Source organism: Protopterus annectens, chromosome 12.part0 (genome assembly GCF_019279795.1).
Source record: "Protopterus annectens isolate FY-2018-M chromosome 12.part0, PAN1.0, whole genome shotgun sequence".
NCBI lineage: Eukaryota > Metazoa > Chordata > Ceratodontiformes > Protopteridae > Protopterus > Protopterus annectens.
The window spans coordinates 284,023,750-284,048,390 of record NC_056746.1 but is presented as its reverse complement, the minus strand read 5'-3'; the positions used below and the strand labels follow the sequence as shown (position 1 = coordinate 284,048,390).

Here is a 24,641-nt window from a genome sequence, read left to right as displayed (position 1 = left end):
CAAAGTTGGCTTTTGAGAAATTCTTTACAGTGATTTACTTGGCTGGGGGTGGGGACAGGATATGGATGTCCAGGGAAATTTGTTTATGGTCTGATCTTACCAATGAGGGGTTTACCTCTGGTGTGGAGCATAGAGTCCCCATGTTGGTGATGACCAGGTCCAATATGTTGTTCCCTCTTGTGGGAGTGATGACCAGTTGTTCCATTGCGTTAGAGTTTATAAATTCAAGGAACCGTTGGGCGAAGGTGTTTGGGCTTGAGTAGTTTTCCCAGTCAATGCTTGGGTAGTTGAAGTCACCCAATAACATAGTGTTTGGGGAGACCTTCATATTCTCCAGTGTTTTCAGGAATGCCAAGTGGGGTTCCTGTAATAGGGAGGGTGTTCTGTAGCAGGCTACAAACTGAAAGGCAGTTTTGCCTGCTGTTAGTTGCACATGGATGGTTTCCGATGCTTCGTGCAGTGCCACTAACCTGGAGGTGTAGGTATCTTTGATGAAGATAGATACTCCCCCTCCTTTTGTGCTTCAGTCCGAGTTTTGGGGCCGAAACGCATGGTATGAGTTATAACCTGGTAGTGCTGGGGTGCTCTCAGGAGCCTTGAACCAGGTTTCTGTTACTGCACAGACATCGATTTTCTCCATACTGAGGAGAGCCTCGAGTGTGTGCATCTTGAGGTTTAGACTTCTGGCATGGAGTAGCATTACCTTTAGTTTTTTTATCCTTGGGTTGTCTATGGAGGTGGGTTTGTCTTTTGAGCCTTGCCTAAAAAAGGCACTATAGGGGTGGCAAGAGCCTTGGCCAGTATACGAAAGCCTAAGGGTGACAAATGCAAGCCGTCCCTAGCGAAGCAACGTGGCTTGTCAAGCATGTCATCCCAGGCAGACAGACACTGGATCCCCTTTGAATGATACCAATACTTTAGCCAATTGTTGAAACTGATGTTTTTGTCTTTATACTGTGGCATCATTCTTGGTGAGGGCACGATGCTACTCAAGGTCAGGGTCATACCAGCCTGGGCTACATGGTCAGAAAGCTCCTCTATGTCTCTTTTCATGTAGTCCAGGGAGGTACGTCTCAGGTCATTCACACCAGCATGGACAGAGTCATACTTGTACTTGCTTTGGAGTGACCTGAGTGCTTGCGTTATGTGGCGGATCCTGGTACCCAACAGGCAGCTTACAGTGACCTTCCCCTTGTTCAGTCTGGTGAGCGGGACGTCAGTGTGCCGGACAATAGAGTCCCCTATAACAAGTGTATCTGGTGTGTTGTTTGGCCTTAAGGGCTGTGACTGTGAGGCACACTAATTTTGTGAGATATGTGATTCGTGGGTATTGTTGAGGGGTGGCTGTTGCTTGGATATCTGCTTAGGAGGTCTTTGCTGTTTAGGCAGATTTTTATTTAGAGCCTCTGAGTATGTTTTTGTGTGTTTATGTGTTGGGTATGCAGATGCAATAGGTCTGTGTGAGACTGGATTTGTGGTGTGGGTGGTTACCTTTTCCTCCTGACTGACTGCGCCAGTCTTGGGTTGAGAGAGCTCTGCCTCCAGTTTGGCTGTATAACTGCATCTCTTACATGTATTAGAGTTTGTTGGAAGGAGGAGAGGGTTGTCTGTGTACATAAGGCAATTGTAACATTGCCTCAAAATTCCCAGATTCACCAGCTGTCATGAGGGACAGAACTTGTTTCTGGGCCTCTGCCCACTGATTTGGGGGCAGGTCTGGCCATCCGTTTGGCATTGGCAACGTGTGGAAATGAAATCTGTATCCCTGGGATACTATATTTAAAACCCATTTGTCCTGAGTTATAAGTTGCCAGTTTCGTGCATGAAGTGCCAGTTTTCCCTCCAAAGGGGCAGCTGCAAGGTAAGTGCTTGCTGAGTGTAGAGGGAAGTCATTGAGACTGTTTACCATAGGGAGGTGCCTTGCTGTTTCCAGATTTGGAAGTGGAGGCACCCCATTATTTTGTTCTAAAAGTCCCTTGTGACTGAAACATGGAGCTTTTGGAATGTCTGGGTTTGACTTGAGAGGCTCTCAAAGGAACTGGAAAGGACCAGTTCTTAGTAGGCCAATGCCTACTAAATCTTGGAGGTTGCACTTGCAAGAAATTTTTCAGTTTGCAAAGATTTAGCTTTATCTTCCATCTTTTTTATAACTTCTTCAACTTTATTACCAAAGAGATGGTCCTGTTGTAAAAGAGCATCCAACACTTTTGCTTTAACATGTTCAGGCAGAGTTTGCTCTTGAAGCCAAGCATGCCTTCTTAGCACAGACCCAGTGACAGCAGCCCTGCAAGAGGCCTCCAAAGAATCAAAACCACATTGCAAAGTATGTTTTCCAACTTGTTCAGCTGAATGCAATAAATCCTGTACATCTTTATTTTCCACACAGTCAGAGATTAACATCATTTTCTGTTTAAGCAGTCCCATGATATACTGCTGATATTTAAGCATATGAAATTGACAGTTAAAGGCCCTGACTGCCAAGGTTGCAGAAGTGTAAACCTTCTTATCTCATCTATCCAGCGCCTTGGAATCTCTATCAGAAGGGTTAGGATTTTTAGCAGTAGAGGCCTTAATGCCCTTGGGACCATGAGAAATGGTTTCAGGATCTGCAATAGGATTTTTGAAAAGGATTTTGTGGGAGTCAGGAACCCTATAGTATCTGTCTGGTTTACAAGGAGCCGGACGCAGAGAATCAGGAGCCATACTAGAGTCTGAAAAAACATCATCAACAATGTCTAGAACGGGAGGTATTGCCAAAGGCCTATGCTGACGAAGAAGAAGAAAATCCCTAAGTCTCTTTTTAGATTCAAAGAAATCCTGACTTTCCCAGTGGAAATGTTCCCTTATGGTATGTAAAGTTTCCCCAAAAGAAAAATCCTCAGGGGGAGAAGCAAAAGGGATGGATTCTTCTGCATCAAAGTCCTCATAAGTAGGTATATACAAATCCTGTTCATTAGAAGAGTCAGAAGAAATAGAATCCTGTTCAGAAGATTCATAATCAATGTCTTGCATAGGCCTCTTAGAAGGAGGGGGGGTTGGCTACCCCTGATCAGAGTAACTAAATCTTCATCCATTTTGATCATTTGTTTTTTTAGGCATAGGGGCCTGCACATGTGGCCCAGGCGTCGGTTTTTTAGACATAGATTTAGAGCTTGGCCTTAGTTTTGAAGTTGCCGTCGGTCTAATATACAAATCCGTAGGCCTGAAAACACCCTCAGAAGCCGGTGCCTGCACAGTGGCTCCAGACCCATCTAAGGTAGAGACATCCGTGGGTTCCATACTTGAAGTATCTCGCGGCATACCGGACTCCGAATGGGTCTCAGTATAGGCCTGCGAATCAGAAGTAGTGGGTATCAGGGGCTGCGAAAGCTCCTCACTGAGTACCGATGAACTGGCGAATGGCTTAGGAGAAGCATCGTCGTCAGTTTTGGACCTCGATGGTATGGTCTCTGTCTTTTTCTTTGCGGTTTTTTAGGTATTCCGGTAATCGGATTGCTAACCGACGACATTTCTGGATAATTAAATTGTGAGCCAAAATATTTAGAAGCAAAAATATACCGACATTTAATAGTGCGTTGATTGAATTTAGCACAAAACCGACAGCAAGGTACGTTGTGGTCAGGGCTTAGGCAAGGAATACAGTACAAATGAAAATCCTTATGAGGTATTTGCTTCCAAGTAATGCAATTATTAACTTTTACTGACATCGTTAAGGAGCAAGAAAAAGTTGCCCCAACAGGGTACTTGAATTTTAGTTGAAGACTTCGGTTCTGAAACTCGAAAATGTAAACTTCAGGAATCTACCGACCGGCACTTGTGAACAGCTTCTGCTTTGGGCACTGTGCGGCAAGAAAGGCTGATGTAATGGCGTCGGCTGCATGTTTTATACCCCTGATGACCTGATGTCATGGAAGAAGGGACCCAAGACTTTGTTAATCAGGCTGACTGAGGGCAGCCTGCCAGCAGATTACCCAAATGTAATGACTGCAACAGTGAAACACGAAGAACATCCAGATACACAGCTGCCTTCAGCTACAAGCATCTCATGTTGTACTATGAACATTTACTTGCTGAAGGACAGCTAGTCATTGCATTCAGTGTGTTTTTATTTACTTGCTTCCACTTAAAACTTGTTAGATCAAGCCAAGAACCTTAATCCAGTCATTCCTATATGCAAAATTATGAAAAAGCATATACATTTTATTTATATCATGCTACGTATACTTTTACAACACATCTCTCACATAAACAACCAAAAATTATGGCCTATTCTAAATGTGTTTTTGTACAGGCTTTGCCCTATTTTGACACTGCAGTACCTAGATTTTTTAAAACTAAACAACAAAGAAAGGAGAAAAAAGGCACCTATTTACTTTAGTATCTCTATAACACACAGAAATAACTGAAAATGCTTTACTGTATAACATGGAGTATATAGCACGTTTTATGAAATACTGTTAACAAAAAATGTTTTACTTACAGTTACCTCTTTCATTCCTCTCCCCCCTCACCTTAATGTTCTTTCAAACATTAATGACAAGAAGCAGGGCATATGCTTTGGAGTCCCCTTATAAGTTTAACAAAGTCAAAAAGTCCAATATTTTCAGGGTTTCTTTTTCTGCCATGTTTCACAAATATGGCTGAAGCTTTGCAATTCCACATGTATTCATTAATTTCTGAGTTGCTGGTTTTCTTCCTGTTGATCTCCATCTCCGAACTCCAGTCCTCATTCATTTTCAACATACTCCTAGTTCTTCTAGTCAGCTCCTGTGCTCTGGTCTCTCAAGCATTTTCCTTTGTAACACTGGAAATGGTTTCACTGGCATAGGCTTTCTATGAGCTTTATTATCAGAAGAATAAGAAGCAATGTCCCCTTTCTCTTTGATAGTTCATTTTTTGTTAGACAAACTTTTGTATTTCCTCTCCACTATGTTCTGCATAAAAAATGACTTCCAGAAAAAAAATATTCTGAAGATATCTGGATACAGCATCTTCCAGATTGCTGGAATAAATTTACTCCTCTTCTAATGTTGTACAGTGAGTAATCATTTTCCACAATCATTCGACTGTCTCCAACGTTTAGTACTTGCACTTCCACTGCAGTTTTGTCAGAATCAACTCATTCTGTTGGCAAGATAGCATCTTTACTAACAGAGGTCTTCTTGGCTGCTTTCTCATGGCCAGGTCTAGAGCATACATATGATGTGCCCTTTTGATTAACAATTCTACCAAATATACCAGTCTAGTTGCTTATTTTTGCTTTCATAAAATTAATACAGTCTGTACTTTCCAGTTTCTCTGGTACAGAAGAAAATCTCAGGTTTTCCCTACATGTTCTGTCCTCTAATTTTACCATTTTTTTGCAACATCTCCTCTTTAATAGTCTTATACTCAGCCAGCCTTTTCTTCATTTCGACTTCTGATTTTTGCAGTTTTATCAGCTCATCTAATATCTGTTTAAAGCTTCTTCCATTTTTCCAGCCTTTTTGTTATCTGAGTTGCTATACTCCTTCAGTGTTTCATTTATTTAGTCAGTTCTGAGCACATCGGACTTATCCTCTAGATTACTGGAAGTCGTGTGTTGTACCAAAGATGGAGCTTAAACAACTTTTTTCTTGAACAGCTGCAGGATTCTTCCCAGCCAGTGTTTTTTCCTCACCATTAATGGTTGATTTTCTTTCAGGTTCTCTTAGTTTCGTCTTTCCTGGCATCTAGGCAATGCACTTATTAGTCAGTAACTGAAATTTACCCAAAATGACAAGTCTACTGGCTCTCTATTCTGAGTCTCTGTTTGCATACTGAGAGAGCTGAGATTAATCTGTTTCTCAGTGTGCAGTCATCTTGGAAGTCCCAAGGTCCATCAGTCTTGAGATCATTCATAAGACGGCAGCATTCCTGTCCGAGGAAATTTCAACCACAGCAAATCACGAAAACATGGCTCTTGTAGGCTTGTCCAATCCATTTTGCCTGCAAATCCAAAATGCACCATCAGCACTGAATTTTTTTCAGGTGGCTAAGTTCTCTGTAGACAGGATGTACACTGAGGCAGCTTACCAACCATTTTGTTTCTAAAGGGACTGCAGTCACCAGTGAAGCAGAAACACTTTAGTCAACAATGGGTGATTTTATTTTTTAATCTTAAACTTCAATCAACTTAAAGAAGGTGATCTTTGAGCTCTGCCCCACTTACTGTGATTATGAACTTTGTCCCTCAAAAATGGATCTTCTCTTGTCTTGAGATTCTAGGTTGAGTTATATATGAGAGTGCTGTGCTCTCATCAATGGAAGGCAGGTCCCTTGAAGTGAGGAAGAAAGTACTAGTTAGACCAGTCCCAAAAAATTATTTGTTTGGGGCAAAGATATTGGAGGGTGATAGCAACGCAGAGAAAAAGTAGACCATCCATGGCTTGCTAGCCCTTCTTAAGTCTGACTTCAGTAGATACCACATAACACTAATAGTCCTTATCAGGATAATGATGACCTTCCAAGGTTGAGAGACTGAAGACTTTTAGTAGTTGTCCTTTCAGATCTTTCCACATTATCTGCTTTTGCAGATTCAAAAGACCTACTCTCATTTATGGGTCTGTTACGAATTAGTTAGGCAGGTTTTTACCTCCATCTTAACAGTAAGGTCCCAGTTAATAGCTTCCAGTACCAACTTCTCTGAGAAAATCAGTCAGGTCTTGTCGAGGGTCTTCCAAGATCTGTAATTAAAGGCCTTTTTTGTTCATTATCTACATGATCTCCTTCTTGAGTGATATACATGGGGATGGCATGATTTATCACAGTTATGCTGCGGATAGTCAGTTCTGCTTTACATTTGGCTGCTCTTGTGGAAGAGCTGTTATTGCCCCAGAAGCATGTCTTGAAGTTATCCTGAATTGGAATGATGAAAACGGATTATAATTAAATCTCTCTGCACCTAGGGTTCTGCCAGTGCAGTCCGCAGAACACAATTCACTTACCTCCCTCACTTCAGCCTACACTTTTGCTTGCTGTTGAAGTTATGACTCGGGTGGATAAGACCTGACCCTGATCTCTCACTCCATGACCAGGTGTCTACTGTTGACAGTTCCCAGTTTCTTCCATTTAAAACATATACCTCTAAGAATAAGTACTTCCTAAATGAAAAAGAAACAGATGTTGATCATACCCTTGTCTAATTTCAACTTGATGGCCGTAATCCACTGCAGCTCAAACTCCTTGCAGGTGAAACTCAACAAATAAAAGATGGTGCAGAATGCTACAGCTAGACTAGTGACTGGTACTCCAAGATCACTACACATAACACCACATAATACATGTTCTGTAGTTTTTACACTATCTGGCTAACAAGTTTTATGTCATCTTTAACATATTGTGTACAGCATTAACCTTGATTCTACCTTTTCAAGACCCTATCTCCAGTCCATGTTCCACTGCTTCTCCACCAGAAAACTGCCTGAGGTTCCAGCGGTTCAACTGACTTTGAGGCTTCCAAACATTTTTGGTGGCTGTCCCAACTCTTCCTCTCTGGGTGAATGAGAGTTCCACACAGTTTCCTTTCCAGTCATATTGAAAGTGTTGTTTCCTATGGCTTATGTAACACAGGATTTCTTACTGCAAAATTCCAATGTCTTTATAAGTGTGCAGTGCATAATTTTGTAAAGCAATCATGTTACACAATTATCAGGGTTTTCTGCCTTCAGATTTTTGAAAAAAAGTGTTGAACCCCCCCCCCCCAAACAAAACATGGTTTACTTTACTATATTTGCTCCAAAAACTGTTCAAGCAATTCACAAAAAAATACGTACCAGGGAAACGTACAGATGCACAAGAATTCTCAGTTTTAAAATTCAGTGAAAAAATATATTTTGTCATTTGGATGAGATGTTAAATCAAGGCTTTATCTACTCAAGTTGGTGGTAGCATAGGTGGATGTCAAAGATCTAACTGCAGCTATCAAAAGAGGAGAGGAATTTCCCTGATGCACCGGTCAAATTTCACCCAAGTAGTGTGTGTGTGTGTGTGTGTGTGTATATCTATCTATATATATATATATATATATATATATATATATATATATATATATATATATATATATATATATATATATATACATATATATATACATATATATATCGATATATATGTCCTTGGGTTTCCTCTGAAAAGAGACAACTAGCCTAGTGGGACTAACTCTGTCAACAAAGGACAAACAAATAAAATAAACATTTCTTATTAAGAACTCCTGCCGGATGGCAGTCCAGACAAGCAGCACTAATTTAACTATTAATCTATTTTTTTGACTCAAACCATCAAACTCCATCTAATCTTGGATGATTTCTTAGGATCCATATTGCTTGTGCTTTTGGCCCTAGGGGGGAAAAAATCTAATTCTCCTTTCAACAGCACTTTCCTCATTTCCATACTTATGACCAATATTTTAATAGTTGATTTCATCATATAATTATTTCCATAAGGTCACCTTGTCCATGTTGGCCACATCCCAGTCACCTGTCTGTTTTGGTCTAAACCATCTCCTTAACCATTATATCACTTGACAACTCATTTTCCAATACTGCTAAGCATCCCACTCAAGCATCTTTGTTTTTTCGGCATTGAGTATACCCCCCCCCCTCCATTCAACCTCCTACTGTACATACAAACCCCATTAAGGCTGGCATTTAATAACCTGTCTAAACAGACGTTTGCCAATAGTTAAAAAAAAAAATCTTTCAGCTGCAAGAAAAAAAATCCCAATACAGCCAAAGTACAGGTCTGTATCAACACCTGAGCAGACATCTTATTCACAGCAAAATGTTAAATATTTAATAAATAACTCAGGGAGGTTGCGCAGTCCAGAAACGCCATCTGAGGGAAGCACTAAAATACATCCCTTCACTAGAATATCAGGGGTTTTTGAGTTCACAAAAAGTAGACAACATTCTTAAAAAAAAAAAAAAATTTGCAAAACATTCTAGTAAAGAATTGCGTGTGTGTGTAAGTGTGTAAATGCATTTGTCTACAAATAGCAAATGAACAGCACTTTTCAGCTAATGGGGGGAGGCCGCAATGTTATAAGCATTCAAAAACTCTCAATCTCCAACCAGGTGACACCCACAAGCCTTGGCTCTTGCTTCTCTCTCCCAGTGTCTCACAGTGTGGTCACGGTGGCAGAATATGAAGCGACATAAGGTGAGAACTTTACTGTAACATGGCAGCAACAGTTAACTAAAGAAAACAAATACCAAGGTGGTGCACAGCACACACATTTCAGCTGACCTAATGCTGTAGTCTCTGAAGGAGAAACAAGACTGAGTCCATTTCATCCATGACATGGTCTGAGGAGTAGGACTAAAATCAATGCCAGTTACTAACAGGAAGGCACGCAGGTTGCTGGACATATCTACAGCTATTTCTTGCAGAAGGAAGCTGTACCACTTACAGACACTAGCACCACATCTCAAACAAGGTGGGGAATCAAGTAATACTGTTTTGCCAATGAAGGTTACTCAGGCTGACAATATGTTTAAATTCAAGACAATAGTGCATAGGCAGTAAGTAACAAAGGAGGGCTAGCTATTGTAAACCAATTACTTTCTAAATCTTGCTCTCTGAACAGTCTCATAAGGCCTTAACATTGTTCTGCTGGCAGCTGTAGTTTAGCAAAAAAGAATACAATGCCTTATCTTTGGTTTTAATTAGAGAATTAGCACCACCATCCAAGCATCCCCCCTCAAAAAATACTGTTTGGATATTAGTCTTTAGTTAGCTTATGTTTCAGTTCTGAGTTCGGACCACTGGACCACAATCATCACATCAAGTTCAGTTTAATAGGCAAGGCAGTGCTGTATCTACCCTTTCCTTTGCAGGACTTTCCATTGAAGAAATAATATAGTAGTACTTACAGGCAAAGGTCGATAAATCCACATGATAAATCCACTGCAAAAAAATTTCGACTACCATGGTGAATATAATGTCTCCAATAAATACAAGAAAATAATATGTCAAAAGCATAAAAACTTTTATTAACAACAAAAAAAAAAAAATGATCAGTGCTTTTACGGCAAACAGCCGCTTCCTCAGACCTTTTTTGTTATTAAAAGTTTTTATGCTTTCGGCAGATTTTCTCTTATTTATTGGAAATGTTACATTCACTGTGGTGGTCAATCCTTCTTTGGAGGACTTTCCACTGTAAGACTTGTAAGCTGCTCATTCAATTTACATAAAATCTATTGCATCTTTACTTTTAAGAAACCTCTTTATAATTTAGAGACTTAATTTGGTTGTTAGCTTGTTCCTTAAAGAAAAGCTATGGTGTTCTGTCAATACATACCTCTCAAAAAGCGCAGCCATTTGGGAAGGATGTCACTTGCTTTTGTTTGGATCAGAACTTTGCGGCTATACAGGGCTACACTGCTTCCCATCTCTCTGCTGACGTCGAACATAGATGGCTTCTGCAGAAACAAAAGTAACAGTGACAAATTCAGCAAAGATGCTACAGACATGTCTCACTGTATTAGTCAATCTATGAGGTAACTGTTCTAGGTGGCTAATTGCGGTATCCTTCACCACACATATTTTGTAAGCAACCATATCATGATGGACTGCCCCTGGCAGCAATAGTTTTCTTTTAATTTGCTTCTGTCTTTTTCTCTCCAGTGCCTGCCAGGATAGATTCCTGTCCCAGAGACTCCCCATGCTTTGAATCAGGATTCCAATCTACATTAGTCAGAGCCCCTCACTAACACCCTTCAAGAGAGACCTTGACGAGTGGATGGGAAACAGAAAATTTACCCCGGGGATCACTGCAGTGGCTCTGCTGGACAGAGGCACAGGGAACTAATGGCTCTGCTGGACCGAGGCACAGGGAACTAATCTAAGGGGGCAGCGAAAGCCAACACATTCTGGCTAGGCTTATAGATGCCCTCGGGCAGATAGGTTCATGTTATCACCAATCCGATTACACAACTAATCAACTGGTTTCCCGTGGGCAAAAGCCAGGTGCAAGAGGCTGTTACCTAGGCAGTCATTTTTTTTTCTTTCCAGTCAGTTGAACAGTACTTTTCTATACTTTAGCTACTAGAGGTCCTCTGGTAATTAGGTTCATAGGAGGTTACAAGGCTAATGGCCCAAGAGCCTTTACAAGCCTAGCCATGTAAAAACCCAAATATGCTTACTAACCATAGTTAAATGGTCATTGTTAGCAGAGAGATTCTTTGATCAGCACCGACCACTGCTGTCCAGGAGACACACACAGGTGCCAACCCTGGGGCAAATTTAAGGTCAACCATGCAGCTGTCAAGGTTATGCGTAAATAGGGTCATTGAGGAACTCTGTTCACATGGAGCGGGAGCTTATTCCAGAGGAGCGGCAATCTCTGGGAGATGCATCTGTCTTTCCAGCATGTTCAGTTAATATCACAGGATAGGGTGAGATCTCTGGAGCGAATTACACCCGTCCCATTTGATTTGCAGACATGCAGCATTTCTATTAGAGCAGGGTCAGTCACTGTTCTGTAATTAATTCACTATCAGATACACTACACAATTCTTATCAATTTCACATTTGTAGGATTTTGTATTTGTTGGTTTAGTTGTCTGCAGTTACATACGTACATATATATATATATATATATATATATATATATATATATATATATATTATATTATATATATAAATATATTTATATATATCTAATGCACAAGTTTTCTAAGTAAAGTTCAGATATGAATTCTTTGTAATATTCGTGTAAGTGATTTATCCCACCACGCAACTGCCAATAAAAACACAGCTGAACATGTTGAACATTTACTATACCGCATACAGTAAGGATTGCTATAACACTGTTTTACTTTATAATCTTGTTTTATTTTTATTTTTCTAGACACAACTGTTTTTCTGCACACAGCAATTTATGTTGATCATATAACTTTTGTATATTTAACTGAAAATGTGTGTGTGTCTCCAGCTAACAAATAATTTACAGCAAAATCTTTCTTAGTGTGGCTTCATTTGAGGAGCTGCAAAAAAGTTCTCATCCCTGGTGCTGGATTGTTTTTAGATGAATGAATTCCCCCTTACCCATTTGGATACCCTACAAAGGACAGTATTTTTAAAATAAATCGTAAGGGTTTGATTGTCAGACTGAATCTGGAGGGCTACTGTCTCAGCTCCTGTCATGAGTCTTCTAGGAAACATACAGATGTGTAAGTACACTTACCATAACAATAGATGTTTGAATGATAACTGCTGCAGCCTAAGCTATAGGGGTTATATCCTACACAGAATATAACAGCTGTCTAGCTTCCAAATCTTCCATGCTCCCAGTCAGTCAGCTCAAGCCAAGAAGAATAAAAAAACAGGCTTGAGTACCATGCTCTTCACAGCTTTCGTGCCAACTGAAAGAGAGAGAGGCTAAGCCCTGACAGGGCATTGCTAAGAACAGCAAAAAATAAATGTCCACACCCTGTGTCCACACCCTGGTATAAAAACAGACTGAAAAACAAGGGTGATTGTGGGAGGGATCGGATCTTGCAGCAGTGATCATTTTAGCATCTACTACTATGGTATGTTTATTTATACCACTGTACTGTTTTCTTCAAACCGCTCACTGCTGCAGTAATCTATGCTGTATGGGTAGATTACTGTAGCTTAGGGTGGTGTAGGACAAGAGTCCAGGAGCCGCTGGAGAATGCCTCTAGAAAAACCTGACCTAGGCCTGCAGGATGAATTCAGCTTGTAGTGCTTGTATGTACAGAGGACCACATTGCTGCTTCTAGAATACGTCTAGAGTCTGACCCTTTCCAAAAAGACATACATAAAGCCAAGGCTATGCTAGAATGTGCCTTGACTCTGCCTGGAATAGTTTGGTTGTCTTGGGAACAACAAAAGGTAATTGCCCAAGACAACTATTTGGAAACGGTCTGCTTTGACACAGGTTGTGTCTTCTACCCTTCACAAGAAATTAACAACTGATAAGAAGTTCTAAAAGATTTTGTGTGATCAAGACAGTATTTCAGCTGTCTGTAGACATCTAAGGTAAGAATCTTTTCCCCCTCATTTCTGGGTTCAGGAAAGAACACAGAGAAATTGATAGTTTGGATTAAAGTAAACTCCGATACCACTTTAAGCATAAAAGAAAGATTAATTCTCAAGGAAACTCTCACTGATGAAAATGAAATCAGGCTGACCCACCATAAGAGATTGCATCTCAGACATTTTTCTTGCAGAGGTCAGTAAATAATTAAAACTGTTTGCCAGGTCAAGAACCTCAAGTCATCCAGAACCAGAGTACAGCATCTCTAAACAAAATTAAGATCTCAAGGCAGAGCAACCAGTTTACTTGATGGCCTCTTATGCAAAACCCCTTTCAAAAACATTTTGACATGGAATGCCTTGAAAGGACCCATGGGCAGACATGCTGAAATGGCTGTGAACATTAACAGAGAACTAAGACGGGCCATAGAAAAGAAAAGTACAGTTGTGTACACTTAACATAAATGTAGATGTTCGAGTGTATTCACTGTTGCAGTCATTACATTTGGGTAATCTGCTGGCAGGTTGCCCTCAGTTGGCCTGATTAACAAAGTCTTTGGTCCTGCGTTGGTTGCTGTCCCTTTTTCCATGACATCAGGTCGTCAGGGGTATAAAACATGCAGCCGACCCCATTACATCAATTTTTCTTGCCCCAGATGTCAGGTGCCCCCCAAATGGGGAGCAAATAAAATTAAAAACACAAAAGATATACCTCCAATCCCAAAAGCAAATATACCAAAAAGGCTTTTAAGCACAGTAAAGGAAAGTAGAGATATAGTAAGAGGAAAACAGGGGGTTGGAGGGAGGGTATCCAAGACTGCAACAGTGAATACGCTCAAACATTATGGCAAGTGTACACAACTGTACTATGTTCTTCGTGTTTCACTGCTGCAGTCATTACATTTGGGTAGATTCCCAAATCTATGATTGGGAGGATGGATTTATACAGCATTAGGACCAGCTATAAGACCCTGCAGGACAGCAGTGGCAAAGCCAGCTCTGGATTTAGAGAAAAAAGGTAAATGGTAATGTTTGGTGAATGTATGAAATGAGCTCCAGGTAGCAGCTTCTAGAATGTCTCTGGTAGGAACACCTCTGAGAAAGGCTGTAGAAGTAGATGCAGTCCTGGTGGAATGAGATCTGATCTCCTGGGGGATAGTTTTACCATGGTGCATATAGCAGAAACAAATACAATGGCTTATCCATTTGGAAATAGTCTGCTTTGAAATAGCCTTTCCCTCTGCCCCTGCAGCAAATGCCACCAGTAGTTGTTCAGATTTTCTTAGAGATTTTGTCCTGTTTAAGTAAAATCTAAGTTGTCTGTGCACATCCAATGAATGCAGAATCCGCTCCCCCTTGTTCTGTGGATTGGGAAAGAAAGTTGGCAAATGAATGGTCTGATTAAGAGCCACACTGGATATCACCTTAGGCATGAAAGATGGATTGGTCTTGAGCGACACCCTGTCCGCATGAAAAATAATGAAAGGCTCCACTGCCATAAGAGCCTGTAATTCGGAAATCCTTCTAGCTGAAGTGACTGCTAAAAGGAAAGCTGTTTTCCAAGAGAAATTTTAAGTCTGCAGCAGTAGCTGGATCGAAAGGAGGGAGAGTGAGTTTTTCCAATACAAAATTGAGGTCCCAGACAGGGGTTGGTGCTCTTCTGGGTGGTCTTAAGTTTTTGGCCCCTCTGAGATGCTGCTTAAGCAGAGGATGAGAGAAGAGGGGAGGTTCTGTGTTGTAATGAGCTGAAATGGCTGAGGCATGGATTTTTATGGTGGTATCCAGTGAAGCATCTCAGTTAAGTATTGTAAAATCTGAGGAACATTGGGCACTGTTGTGCTTATTCCTTAGGATTGATTGCAGGCACAGAATCTTTTCCACTTGTCAGCATAAGATTTTCTACTGCTGGCCTTCTTGCCTCCAAAATGACATCCAGCACAGGTTTGTTGAGGAATGCCAAGGGTGAATTTAGGTGATTAGCCATGCTGCAAGATTCAAAGTTTGGAGCCGAGTGTGCAGAATTTGGTTGTTCTGCTGAGACAGTAAGTAAGGTGCCTGAGGCAGGTGCCACAGGTGAAGGTGTGACACATTGCCCAGGAGTGGGTACCAGTGTTGGCGAGGCCAGTCTGGAGCAATCAAAATCATTTTTGGTTTGTCCTGTTTGCCTTTTAGTAGAACTTTGGATAGCAGAGGCAGAGGGGGAAAAGCATAGACTGATAGATTTTTCCAGCTGAATGATAGAGCATCCACTTTCCAGGCTTTTTTGTGACTAGTTCTTGTGCAGAATTTGTCCAACTGATAGTTCTGGGGTGAGGCAAAAAGATCTATGTCTGGACTCCCCATTTGCGTGTCAGCAAGTTGAAAATCCATGGGTCCAGTTTCCATTCATGTGGGTTCATGAGATTTCTGCTTAGTTCGTCTGCCAGAGTATTCAGCTTTCCTGGCAGGAATTGAGCTTGTAGTTGTATTTGATAGGTCAAGTCCATGTTCCACAATGCCATGGCTAGTCTGCAAAGGGGGTAGGAGTGCATACCCCCCTGCTTGTTTTTGTACCACATAACTATGGTGTTGTCTGTCTTTATCATTAATTGTCCTGAATGAAGGTAGTCCTTGAGGGCTTGTCAGTGCATTCTGTACAGCTTGCATCTCTTTTTGATAGATATGGAGGTGCATTTGATTTGGGCTCCATTTGCCCTGAATGCACTTCCCTGCCAGATGAGCCCCCCAAGTATAGTCTGATGCATCTGTAGTTAGGGTTTGGGCGGCAGGGGGTGGAGTGAATGGCAGTCCCTTGTTTTGGTGGCAGGCCTCTGCCCACCATAGGAACTCTAGCTGCAGGCAAGGTATGATAGGAATCATTGTTTCCAGGCTGTGACAATGTTGACTCCATACACTTTTTAAGTACCCTGAAGTTTCCTCATATGCAGTCTTGCATATAGAATTCGAAGAATGCAGGAGATCATGAACCCGAAGGCTTACAGAATTTGTCTTGCAGATAGCAGGGTTTTTGTGGCCACCTGTTTGAATTAAGTTACCAAATGAATTTGCTTTTCTGGCGCAAGATAAGCCATCTGGGCAGTTGTCTTCAAGCTTGCACCCAGGAATGTAATTTTTTGAGAGGGTACCAGCTGTGATTTCTTTTCGTTTATGGTGTACCCTAGACAAGTTAGAACCCTTTTTACAAACGCCAGATGCTTTAGAAGAATGTCCTTGTTTTCTGCCTGAATTAGACAATTGTCCAGGTATGGCTATATCTGAATATTTCTTTGCCTGCAAAATGCAATTACTGGAGCCAGGCACTTTGTGAAGACCCTGGGTGCAGAAGATAAGCCAAAGGGCAGTGCAGAGAACTGGTAATGCAAGTAGCCTGCTTTGAAGCAGAGGTATCTTCTGCAAGATTCTCTGATTGGGATACGCAGTTAAGCCTCTTTTAAGTCTAGAGTTACCAACCAGGCATCTTTGCCTAGCATAGGAAGTAACTGTTGAAGAGTCAGCATCTTGAATTTTGGAATGTCCAGAAATGTGTTTAGAATAGATAAGTCCAGAATTGGACGCCATGATTTGTCTTTTCTGGGTACCAGGAAAAGTCTTGAATAGAAACCTTGCCCCTTTTCCTCTTCTGGAACTGGCTGAATAGCCCCCATGTTCATGAGGGGCAGTACTCGTTTTTGGGCCTCTGCCCACTGATTTTGGGGCAGGTCTGGCCATCCGTTTGGGATTGTCAATGTGTGGAAATGAAATCTGTATCCCTGAGATACTATATTTAAAACCCATTTGTCCTGGGTTATAAGTTGCCAGTTTCTTGCATGAAGTGCCAGTTTTCCCCCCAAAAGGGTGGCAGAAAGGTAAGTGCTTGGTAAGTGTAAAGGGAAGTCATTGTGACTGTTTACCACAGGGAGGTGCCTTGTTGTTTCCAGATTTGGAGGAGGAGGAGGCACCTCATTGTTTTGTTCTAAAAGTCCATTGTGACTGAAACCTGGAGCCTTTGGAATGTCTGGGTTTGACTTGAGTAGCTCTCAAAGGAACTGGAAAGGACCAGTTCTTAGTAGGCCAGTGCCTACTAAATCTTGGAGGTTGCAGTTGTAAGAAATCTTTCACAGTTTGCATAGACTTAGCTTTATCTTCCATCTTTTTTTAAAACTTCTTCAGCCTTATTACCAAAGAGACGGTCCTGTTGTAAAGGAGCATCCAACAATTTTGCTTTAACATGGTCAGGCAGAGTTTGCTCTTTGAGCCAAGCATGCCTTCTTAGCACAGACCCAGTTACATGAGCCCTGCAAGAGACCTTCAAAGAATCAAAACCACATTGCAAAGTATGTTTTCCAACTTGTTCAGCTAAATGCAATAAATCCTGCAAATCTTTATTTTCCACACAGAAATTTTCTGTTTAAGCAGTCCCATGATATGCTTTTGATATTTAAGCATATGAAATTGACAGTTTAAAGCCCTGATTGCTAAGGTTGCAGAAGTGTAAACCTTCTTACCCCATCTATCCAGTGCCCTGGAATCTCTATCAGAAGGGGTAGGATTTTTAGCTGCAGAGGCCTTAATGCCATTGGGACCCTGAGAAATGGTTTCAGGATCTGCAATAGGATTTTTGAAAAGGAATTTGTGGGAGTCAGGAACCCTGTAGTATTGGTCTGGCTTACAAGGAGTCGGAGGCAGAGAATCAGGAGCCATACTAGATTCTGAAAAAACATCATCAACAATGTCTAGAACAGGAGGTATAGCCAAAGGCCTATGCTGAGGAAGAAGAAAATCCCTAAGTCTCTCAGAGAAATCCTGACTTTCCCAGTGGAAATGTTCCCTTAAAGTATGTAAAGTTTCCCCAAAAGAAAAATCCTCAGGGGGAGAAGCAGAAGGAATGGAATCTTCTGCATCAGAGTCTCCATAAGTATCTGCATCAGAGTCGTCATAAGTAGGTATAGACAAATCCTGTTCATTAGAAGAGTCAGAAGAAATAGAATCCTGTTCAGAAGATTCATAGTCAATGTCTTGCCTAGGCTTCTTAGAAGAGGGGAGGGGGTTGGCTACCCCTGATCAGAGTAATTAAATCTTCAGCCATTTTGATAATTTGTTTTTTAGGCATAGGGGCCTGCACATGTGGCCCAGGCGTTGTTTTTTAGACAGATTTAGTTTTTGGCCTTAGTTTTGAAGATGGCGTTGGTCTAATATACAACTCTGTAGGCCTGAAAACACCCTCAAAAGCCGGTGCCTGCGCAGCGGCTCTGGACCCATCTAAGGTAGAGATATCTGCGGGTTCTATAATTGAAGTATCTCGTGGCATACCGGACTCCGAATGGGTCTCAGTAGAGGCCTCCGAATCAGAAGTAGCGGGTATCAGGGGCAGTGAAAGTGCCTCACTGAGTACCGGCGAACTGGCGACTGGCGTAGGAGAAGCGTCGTCGTCCGTTTTGGACCTCAACGGCCTGTCTCTGTCTTTTTCTTTTCATTTTTTCAGTATTCCAGTAGCTGGATTGCTAACTGATGACATTTCTGGATAATTAAAGCATGAGCCACAATATTTAGAGGCCGAAATATACCGACGTTTAGTAGTGCGTTGATTAAATTTAGCACAAAACCGACAGCAAGGTACGTTGTGGTCAGGGCCTAGTCAAGGAATACAGTACAAATGAAAATCCTTATGAGGTATTTGCTTCCCACAAGTAATGCAATTATTAACTTTTACTTACATCGGTAAGGAGCAAGAAAAAGTTTCCCCAACGGGGTACTTAGCTTTTTAGTTGAAGACTTCGGTTCTGAAACATTTCAGGAGTCGGCCGACTGGCACTTGCAAACTGCTTCTGTTTCGGGCACCGCACTGCAAGAAAGACTGATGTAATGGTGTCAGCTGCATGTTTTATACCCCTGACGACCTGATGTCATGGAAGAAGGGACAGCAACCGAAGCAGGACCCAAGACTTTGTTAATCAGGCCGACTGAGGGCAGCCTGCCAGCAGATTACCCAAATGTAATGACTGCAACAGTGAAACACGAAGAAGAAATCACACAAATATTGTAAAACCACAGAAACACTAGCTCTAAATTGGTGCTGGTTATGCCGTTGGCACCAACTAGAAAACCTTTTCAATTTGCTAATATACGATTTTCTAGTAGCAGACTTTCTTCCCTCTCTTAGTACCTGCTGCACATTCTCAGTAGGTGCCTAAGAGGTATTAAGACCACATTACCAAGGCAATCAGCTGACATTGTTTGGTTGTGGGATGCGTCAAACGCACCTGTGTCAGGTGCCCTAAAGGTTTGGAATCTGGCCAAATGTTACAGCTTAGGCTACTGTAGCAGTGATCAATATGAAGAACATTAAACTATTCCCAAGCTAGACAAGGGAGACAGCGGTAAGAACAACTTACCTGCTGGCCCAGTCTATGGAGCTAGAAGAGGAACTGCTCACACTGATAGCCTTTCCTGGGTTGGAGGTTGGCATACTGGTTAAGGTGTTTACCTCAGACACAAGGTACAGGATTTGATCTGCACCATTGAGGGACATTGGCTAGACTTAAAATAGCCCACAAGGACAACTAGCTTACTACTTACCTACTAAGGTTGGGGGTTGGCATAAATGTTAAGGTGGTTACGTCACATTCAAGAGGTACTGGGAATGAGTGTAACTATGGGGAAATTGGCCAGCCTTAAAATGGTCCACAAGGGCAGCTAGCCTAGTATTTATCTATGAGCCTTAGGCTCTTTTTGCTTTGGACTGAAAAAGAAACACCCGCAAAGGAATGCATAGTTCACCATGCTGTGGGTCCTGCTGAGCTGTTATATCATGTGTAAGGTCTGAGACTTGAGAATTAACACTTAAAAAAGAAGCCTTAAACAATTTCCAGGCTCAAGAGTAGTATCTGTGAAATCTGTAAATACGTACAGTGGGCCTTTGACTGGCTAGCATTCCAAGCAGTCCTAGTGAGACTGAGAACCACTAATAACATCAAACAGAACTGTATACTTTGCGCTCTATGACTCAGCAGGACAAAAATACAAGGATTATTGAGGAAATGAAGCCTGTAGAGACTACATGTGGTAAGGAAACTACTGATCCTGCTGTGTGTCTCTTCTAACCCACAGTCTCCTACTACAGATGGGCAAAAACATGCTCATGATTTCCTGGACAGAATTGTGACAGAACTTGCAACTCTTAACTAGTCCTTGTTGAGCTTTATGGAGAAAATGTAAGTTAACAAAAAAATTACAAAGCATCTTAACATCCCATGAGCTTTCCATAGAGCTATATGAGGCTAAGCATCAAATAGGAATTCTGGAAACCCACATGAAGGACTTGCAAAGTCAATTAATTGATCAGACAGACAGAGGGAGGCATCAGAACTTCTATTTTCAGGCATTTCTTAACATGAAGATAACACATTGTACTGTAGCTATTAAGTTAAGGCAGTCAACTTATTTTCCTGTGGACCAGCTGAGAACTGAAAGGGTGCACCAAATAAATGAATATATCTTATTATCTATGTACCTGAGAAGCAGAATGCAAGAGCATATAACTGCACTCAGTGTTTTTTTTTATCATCATCTAAATCAAGGAGAAAGTGATTTCCCAAATATGGGTCACAGCTGGGGAAAAGCTGTTGGTTAGAGGCAAACCAAGCTTATTGTGTGTAAGATTGCCAAACTTACACAAGAAGGAGAAAGGTGGTTCATACCCCAATAACAAGACAAAGTAGACAAGGGAAATATAAGCTTAAGTTTTTCAACCCTGTTTCTTTAAATGATACAGTCCCAGAGGATCAGTCATGCTGCTTTTGGTCCCTGATGAAGCAGTTCAAAGAGTCCATCAACTTAAATGAAGTCCAGCATGAGAGGTAACCAGGAGAGAGTTCATCTTTGCACCAGGGGAAAAGGCCACCATCCTGAATTTTAAAGCCATTTTCTCTACATAGAAAATGCACAGTATAGTACAGAGCAAGAAGACAATTACTTTCGTGGGGCAAGAAGCTACTAATACTTAAAAATGATAGAGGTTTCTGATTACCATGTAGCTATGTTATAAAGCTTCATAATTAGAACACTGGACTTGATTTGGCTGTTGGACTGTTAAACAAAAATACTCATAAGTTTACTTAAAAAAGAAGTTACATTTCTTACCATAACATTCCATCTGCATTGTTACTGTATTCCTCCTCAACCTGTAGGTTTTCAGATCTGACTCTCGGATCTGACTCCGTTTTCCAAGCTGAGGCATCGAACCTCAAGCTCCTCCCATCCTACCCATAATGTCCCATTCCCCTAGTCAACCTCATATCAATTTTGCAGTAACCTTGTACTAAAAGAATTAATCTACCAGAAAAAGAAGCCTCACAAATACCAAACATGCAAAGTCAAATATAAAAATCAGGAGCTCATCCAGGAACTGTGGTTCCCATGAAGTCATCTAACAAGTCTCTCATAGTCATGGACAGGGGGAAGGAGGGAGGGAAGGTTGAGAAGGAATGCAGTGACAACACAGAAGGAACGTTATAATAAGAAACATAACTTCTTTATCTGATGTTGTCACTGTCATTCCTCCTCAACCTGTGGGACAGAGTCCCCAGCTACAATAACCCTAGGGTAGTCCTCATGGAAGGATATGAGGGAGCACTGCAGAGTCAAAGGCAGTTCTGTTCGTGGAGGTAATGTCCAACTTGTAGTGGGTAACGTAGGTATGGGGATTTGACCAAGATGCAGGAGCACAAATGTCATCAATATACATCCTAGAGCAAAAGGCTTGAGAAGTTGCCATGGACCTTGTAGAATGAGCCTTGATTTTGCCTGGTAGCGGCATGTTCCTGAACGAGTACATGAAGGAAATGCAGTCTCTCAACCATTTGGCAAGGGCAACCTTGGTGAAAACTCGCCCTTTCCTCGCATCAGCAAAAGATACAAAAGGTTGTTCAGACTTCCTGCATGACTTAGTTCTGTCCAGATAAAAACTTAATTGTCTATGAGTGTCCAGAAGGTGGAGCATGTACTCTCCTTTGTTTTGGAAGTTGGGGAAGAAAGCAGGAAGGTTAATAGATTGATTTATTTTAATTTTCTGTAGCAACATTGGGTAGAAAAGATGGGTCAGTATGCAAGGAAACTATCTTTGTGAAAAACAATGTAGGGGGAACTTAAAGGAAAGGGCTTGTAACTCTGAAACCCTTCCTGAGGTGATAGCCACCAGAAAAACTGTTTTCTATGAGAGAAATTTCAGGTAAACTTTGGCCACAAGTTCAAAAGGAGGAAGGACTAAGGCTTGTAAAACCATGGTTAGATCCCATGGAGGTGTAGGGTCTTCCATTGGGGGGGCAAAGAAGAAAGGTGCCCCTCAGAAAAGATTTGCAAAGTTTATATGATGCCAGAGACGATGACTTCTCCCCAGTATGAAAACTGGAAATAGCTGCTAGCTGTGCTTTCACATGGAATAGCTGGCTCCATTTTGGAAGAGGAAAGCCAAGAAATTCATAACTTTTGGAATGAGAGCAGTGAATGGATCCAAGTGTTGAGCCCATAGGGAAAATCTTTCTGTTTGCTCTTGTAGATTTTCCTAGTAGAATATTTATGAGCAGAAATCATGATTTTTTTGGACTGGAGATGAAAGCCTGGAGTGTCTAGCCATCATAAGAATTGGAAAAACCATGCAGTTAGATTCAGCCCTTGGAAATCTGGATGGGAGTGCCCCGATGGGTGGGATTAACAGATCCAGAACTGGATCTAGAGTCATCAGTGGGCAAATTAGATGAGACCAAAGAAAGGTGAACCAGACTTGATGAGGCAGAAAGGGGCAATGAGGATAACCTTGCTCCTCAACCTGTATGCTTTCTGCAGAAATTTGGGGATTAGCAGGACTGGAGGGAATGTTATAGTAGACCAGAGGGCCAAGCATGAACCAGAGCATCCCCTGGTGACTGACCCTGTGGAGGTATCAGGGCAAAGAAACTGCTGCATTTGTTCTTGAAGGGGGATGCAAATAGAGTGCAGCAGAGTTGATCCCATTTGCAGAAGATCATGTTTGCCACTGATTGATTCAGGGACCACTTGGGAGGCATCAGAAAAACTTGGCTAAGCCTGTCTGCCAGGATGTTGGACTCCCCGGGCTGTGTGTTGCCATAAGGAAACAGTCAATAGAGATCACCCATTGCCACACCCTCATCGCTTCTCGACATAAGATAAGATCTGGTTATTCCCCGTTTGTTGATGTATCAGACTACTAACATTGTCTGACTGTACTGCAATTTGTTCCCACAGGAAGACCATTGTTTAGGGTTTCCAATGCTAAAAGGACCACTCATCTCCAGGACACGGACATGCAATTTGGTCTTGTAGGGGAGTCCATGTGCTTTGCACCATCCTACCCAATCAACCCACCTTGTCTGAGAAGCATCCGTCCTCAACGTGGCTTTGGTGGTGGCGCTGGTGGTGGTGGGGGGGGTGAAGGTTCATCCTTGAATGACCTCTGGGGAATGAAGCCACCAACAAAGAGAATCCCTGCATACTTGTCAAAGTTTGGTCAGAAAGTGTAATAGGTGTCTGCTCAATGACCACTGAACTGCCAGGGTGCATTGCAATACTCTCATGTATAAACAGGCCGTGGATAAAGTTATGGTGGCTGCCATGGAACCCAGAGCTCTCAGTACTAACTTCATCGGGGGGCAGGGATGGCTAGAATTTGTCTGACATAGGACGACAAAGTTGTGATCCTGTCAGGAGTTAGGAAGTCCTTTGCTGAAATTGTGTCCAGCCGAGTGCCAATGAAATCTATAGTTTGAATTGGTTGTGATTGGGATTTCTGAACACTGACTGCCGTGCTCAGAGAGAGGGTTAGTGGTAACAAATAATCCCTGGCTTGAACAAGTAGATGCCTGGTTGGTGCGGTTAGGAGCCATTCATCCAGATATGGAAACATGTGGAATCCCTGAAGCCTGAGATGGGCTGTGACAACCGCTAGGCATTTGAACACCCTCAGGGTTGTAGTGAAACCGAATGGAAGTGATCTGAATTGGTAGTGACCGGCTCCAACCCTGAAAAGCAGGTATCGCCTGCAACGCTTGTCCATCTTGATGTGGTAGTACGCATCCTTCAGGTCTATAGAGCACACCCAGTCTTCCTTTCTCTGAAAGGGTAGAATGGACTGGACAGTGACAATCCTAAATTTTAAATTCTTCACTGATTTGTTCAGGCATGTCAGGTCCAGAATCAGTCACAGGTCCCATCTTTTTTGGTACTAAAAAGAATCTTGAGTAAATGCCCGATCTTCTCTGGTCGGGAGGGACCTCATGGATGACCCTTTTTTGTTGCAAGTTTGAGATTTCTTGAGCTGCCTTCTCCCTCTGATTGGGTGGGACATTAGGGAGGAGAGACTTTGGTTTGAGGTTTTCCAAAAAGGGAATAAAGTATCCTCTGGATATGATCCTTAGCACCCATGGATCGTTCGTGTTGGCTGCCCAGGCATGTGGGTGTAAGGAGAAGTGCCCCCCCCCCCAACTGCCTCCAGTGGAGGCCAGTAGGGCCACTGTTCAGAAGTACTGGAAGAGTCTGTCGGAGAAGGAATCTTGAGACAGTCTTCTGTGAACCCCCTCTGCCATGGGGGTGACATCTTCCATTATAGCTGTTACCCCCTCTGCCTCTGG

At 41.9% G+C, this 24,641-nt stretch overlaps 1 protein-coding gene across 1 annotated transcript in view; it reads right to left on the bottom strand.

Annotated features, from left to right (window-relative positions):
• The window catches only part of TRAP1 (TNF receptor associated protein 1), a 950,501-nt gene that overhangs the window by 423,146 nt on the left and 502,714 nt on the right, over positions 1 to 24,641 (bottom strand). The window contains exon 10 of the mRNA XM_044089342.1: positions 10,319 to 10,439. Coding sequence (XP_043945277.1) covers positions 10,319 to 10,439 — 121 coding nt within the window. The remainder of the gene's footprint in view (positions 1 to 10,318; positions 10,440 to 24,641) is intronic.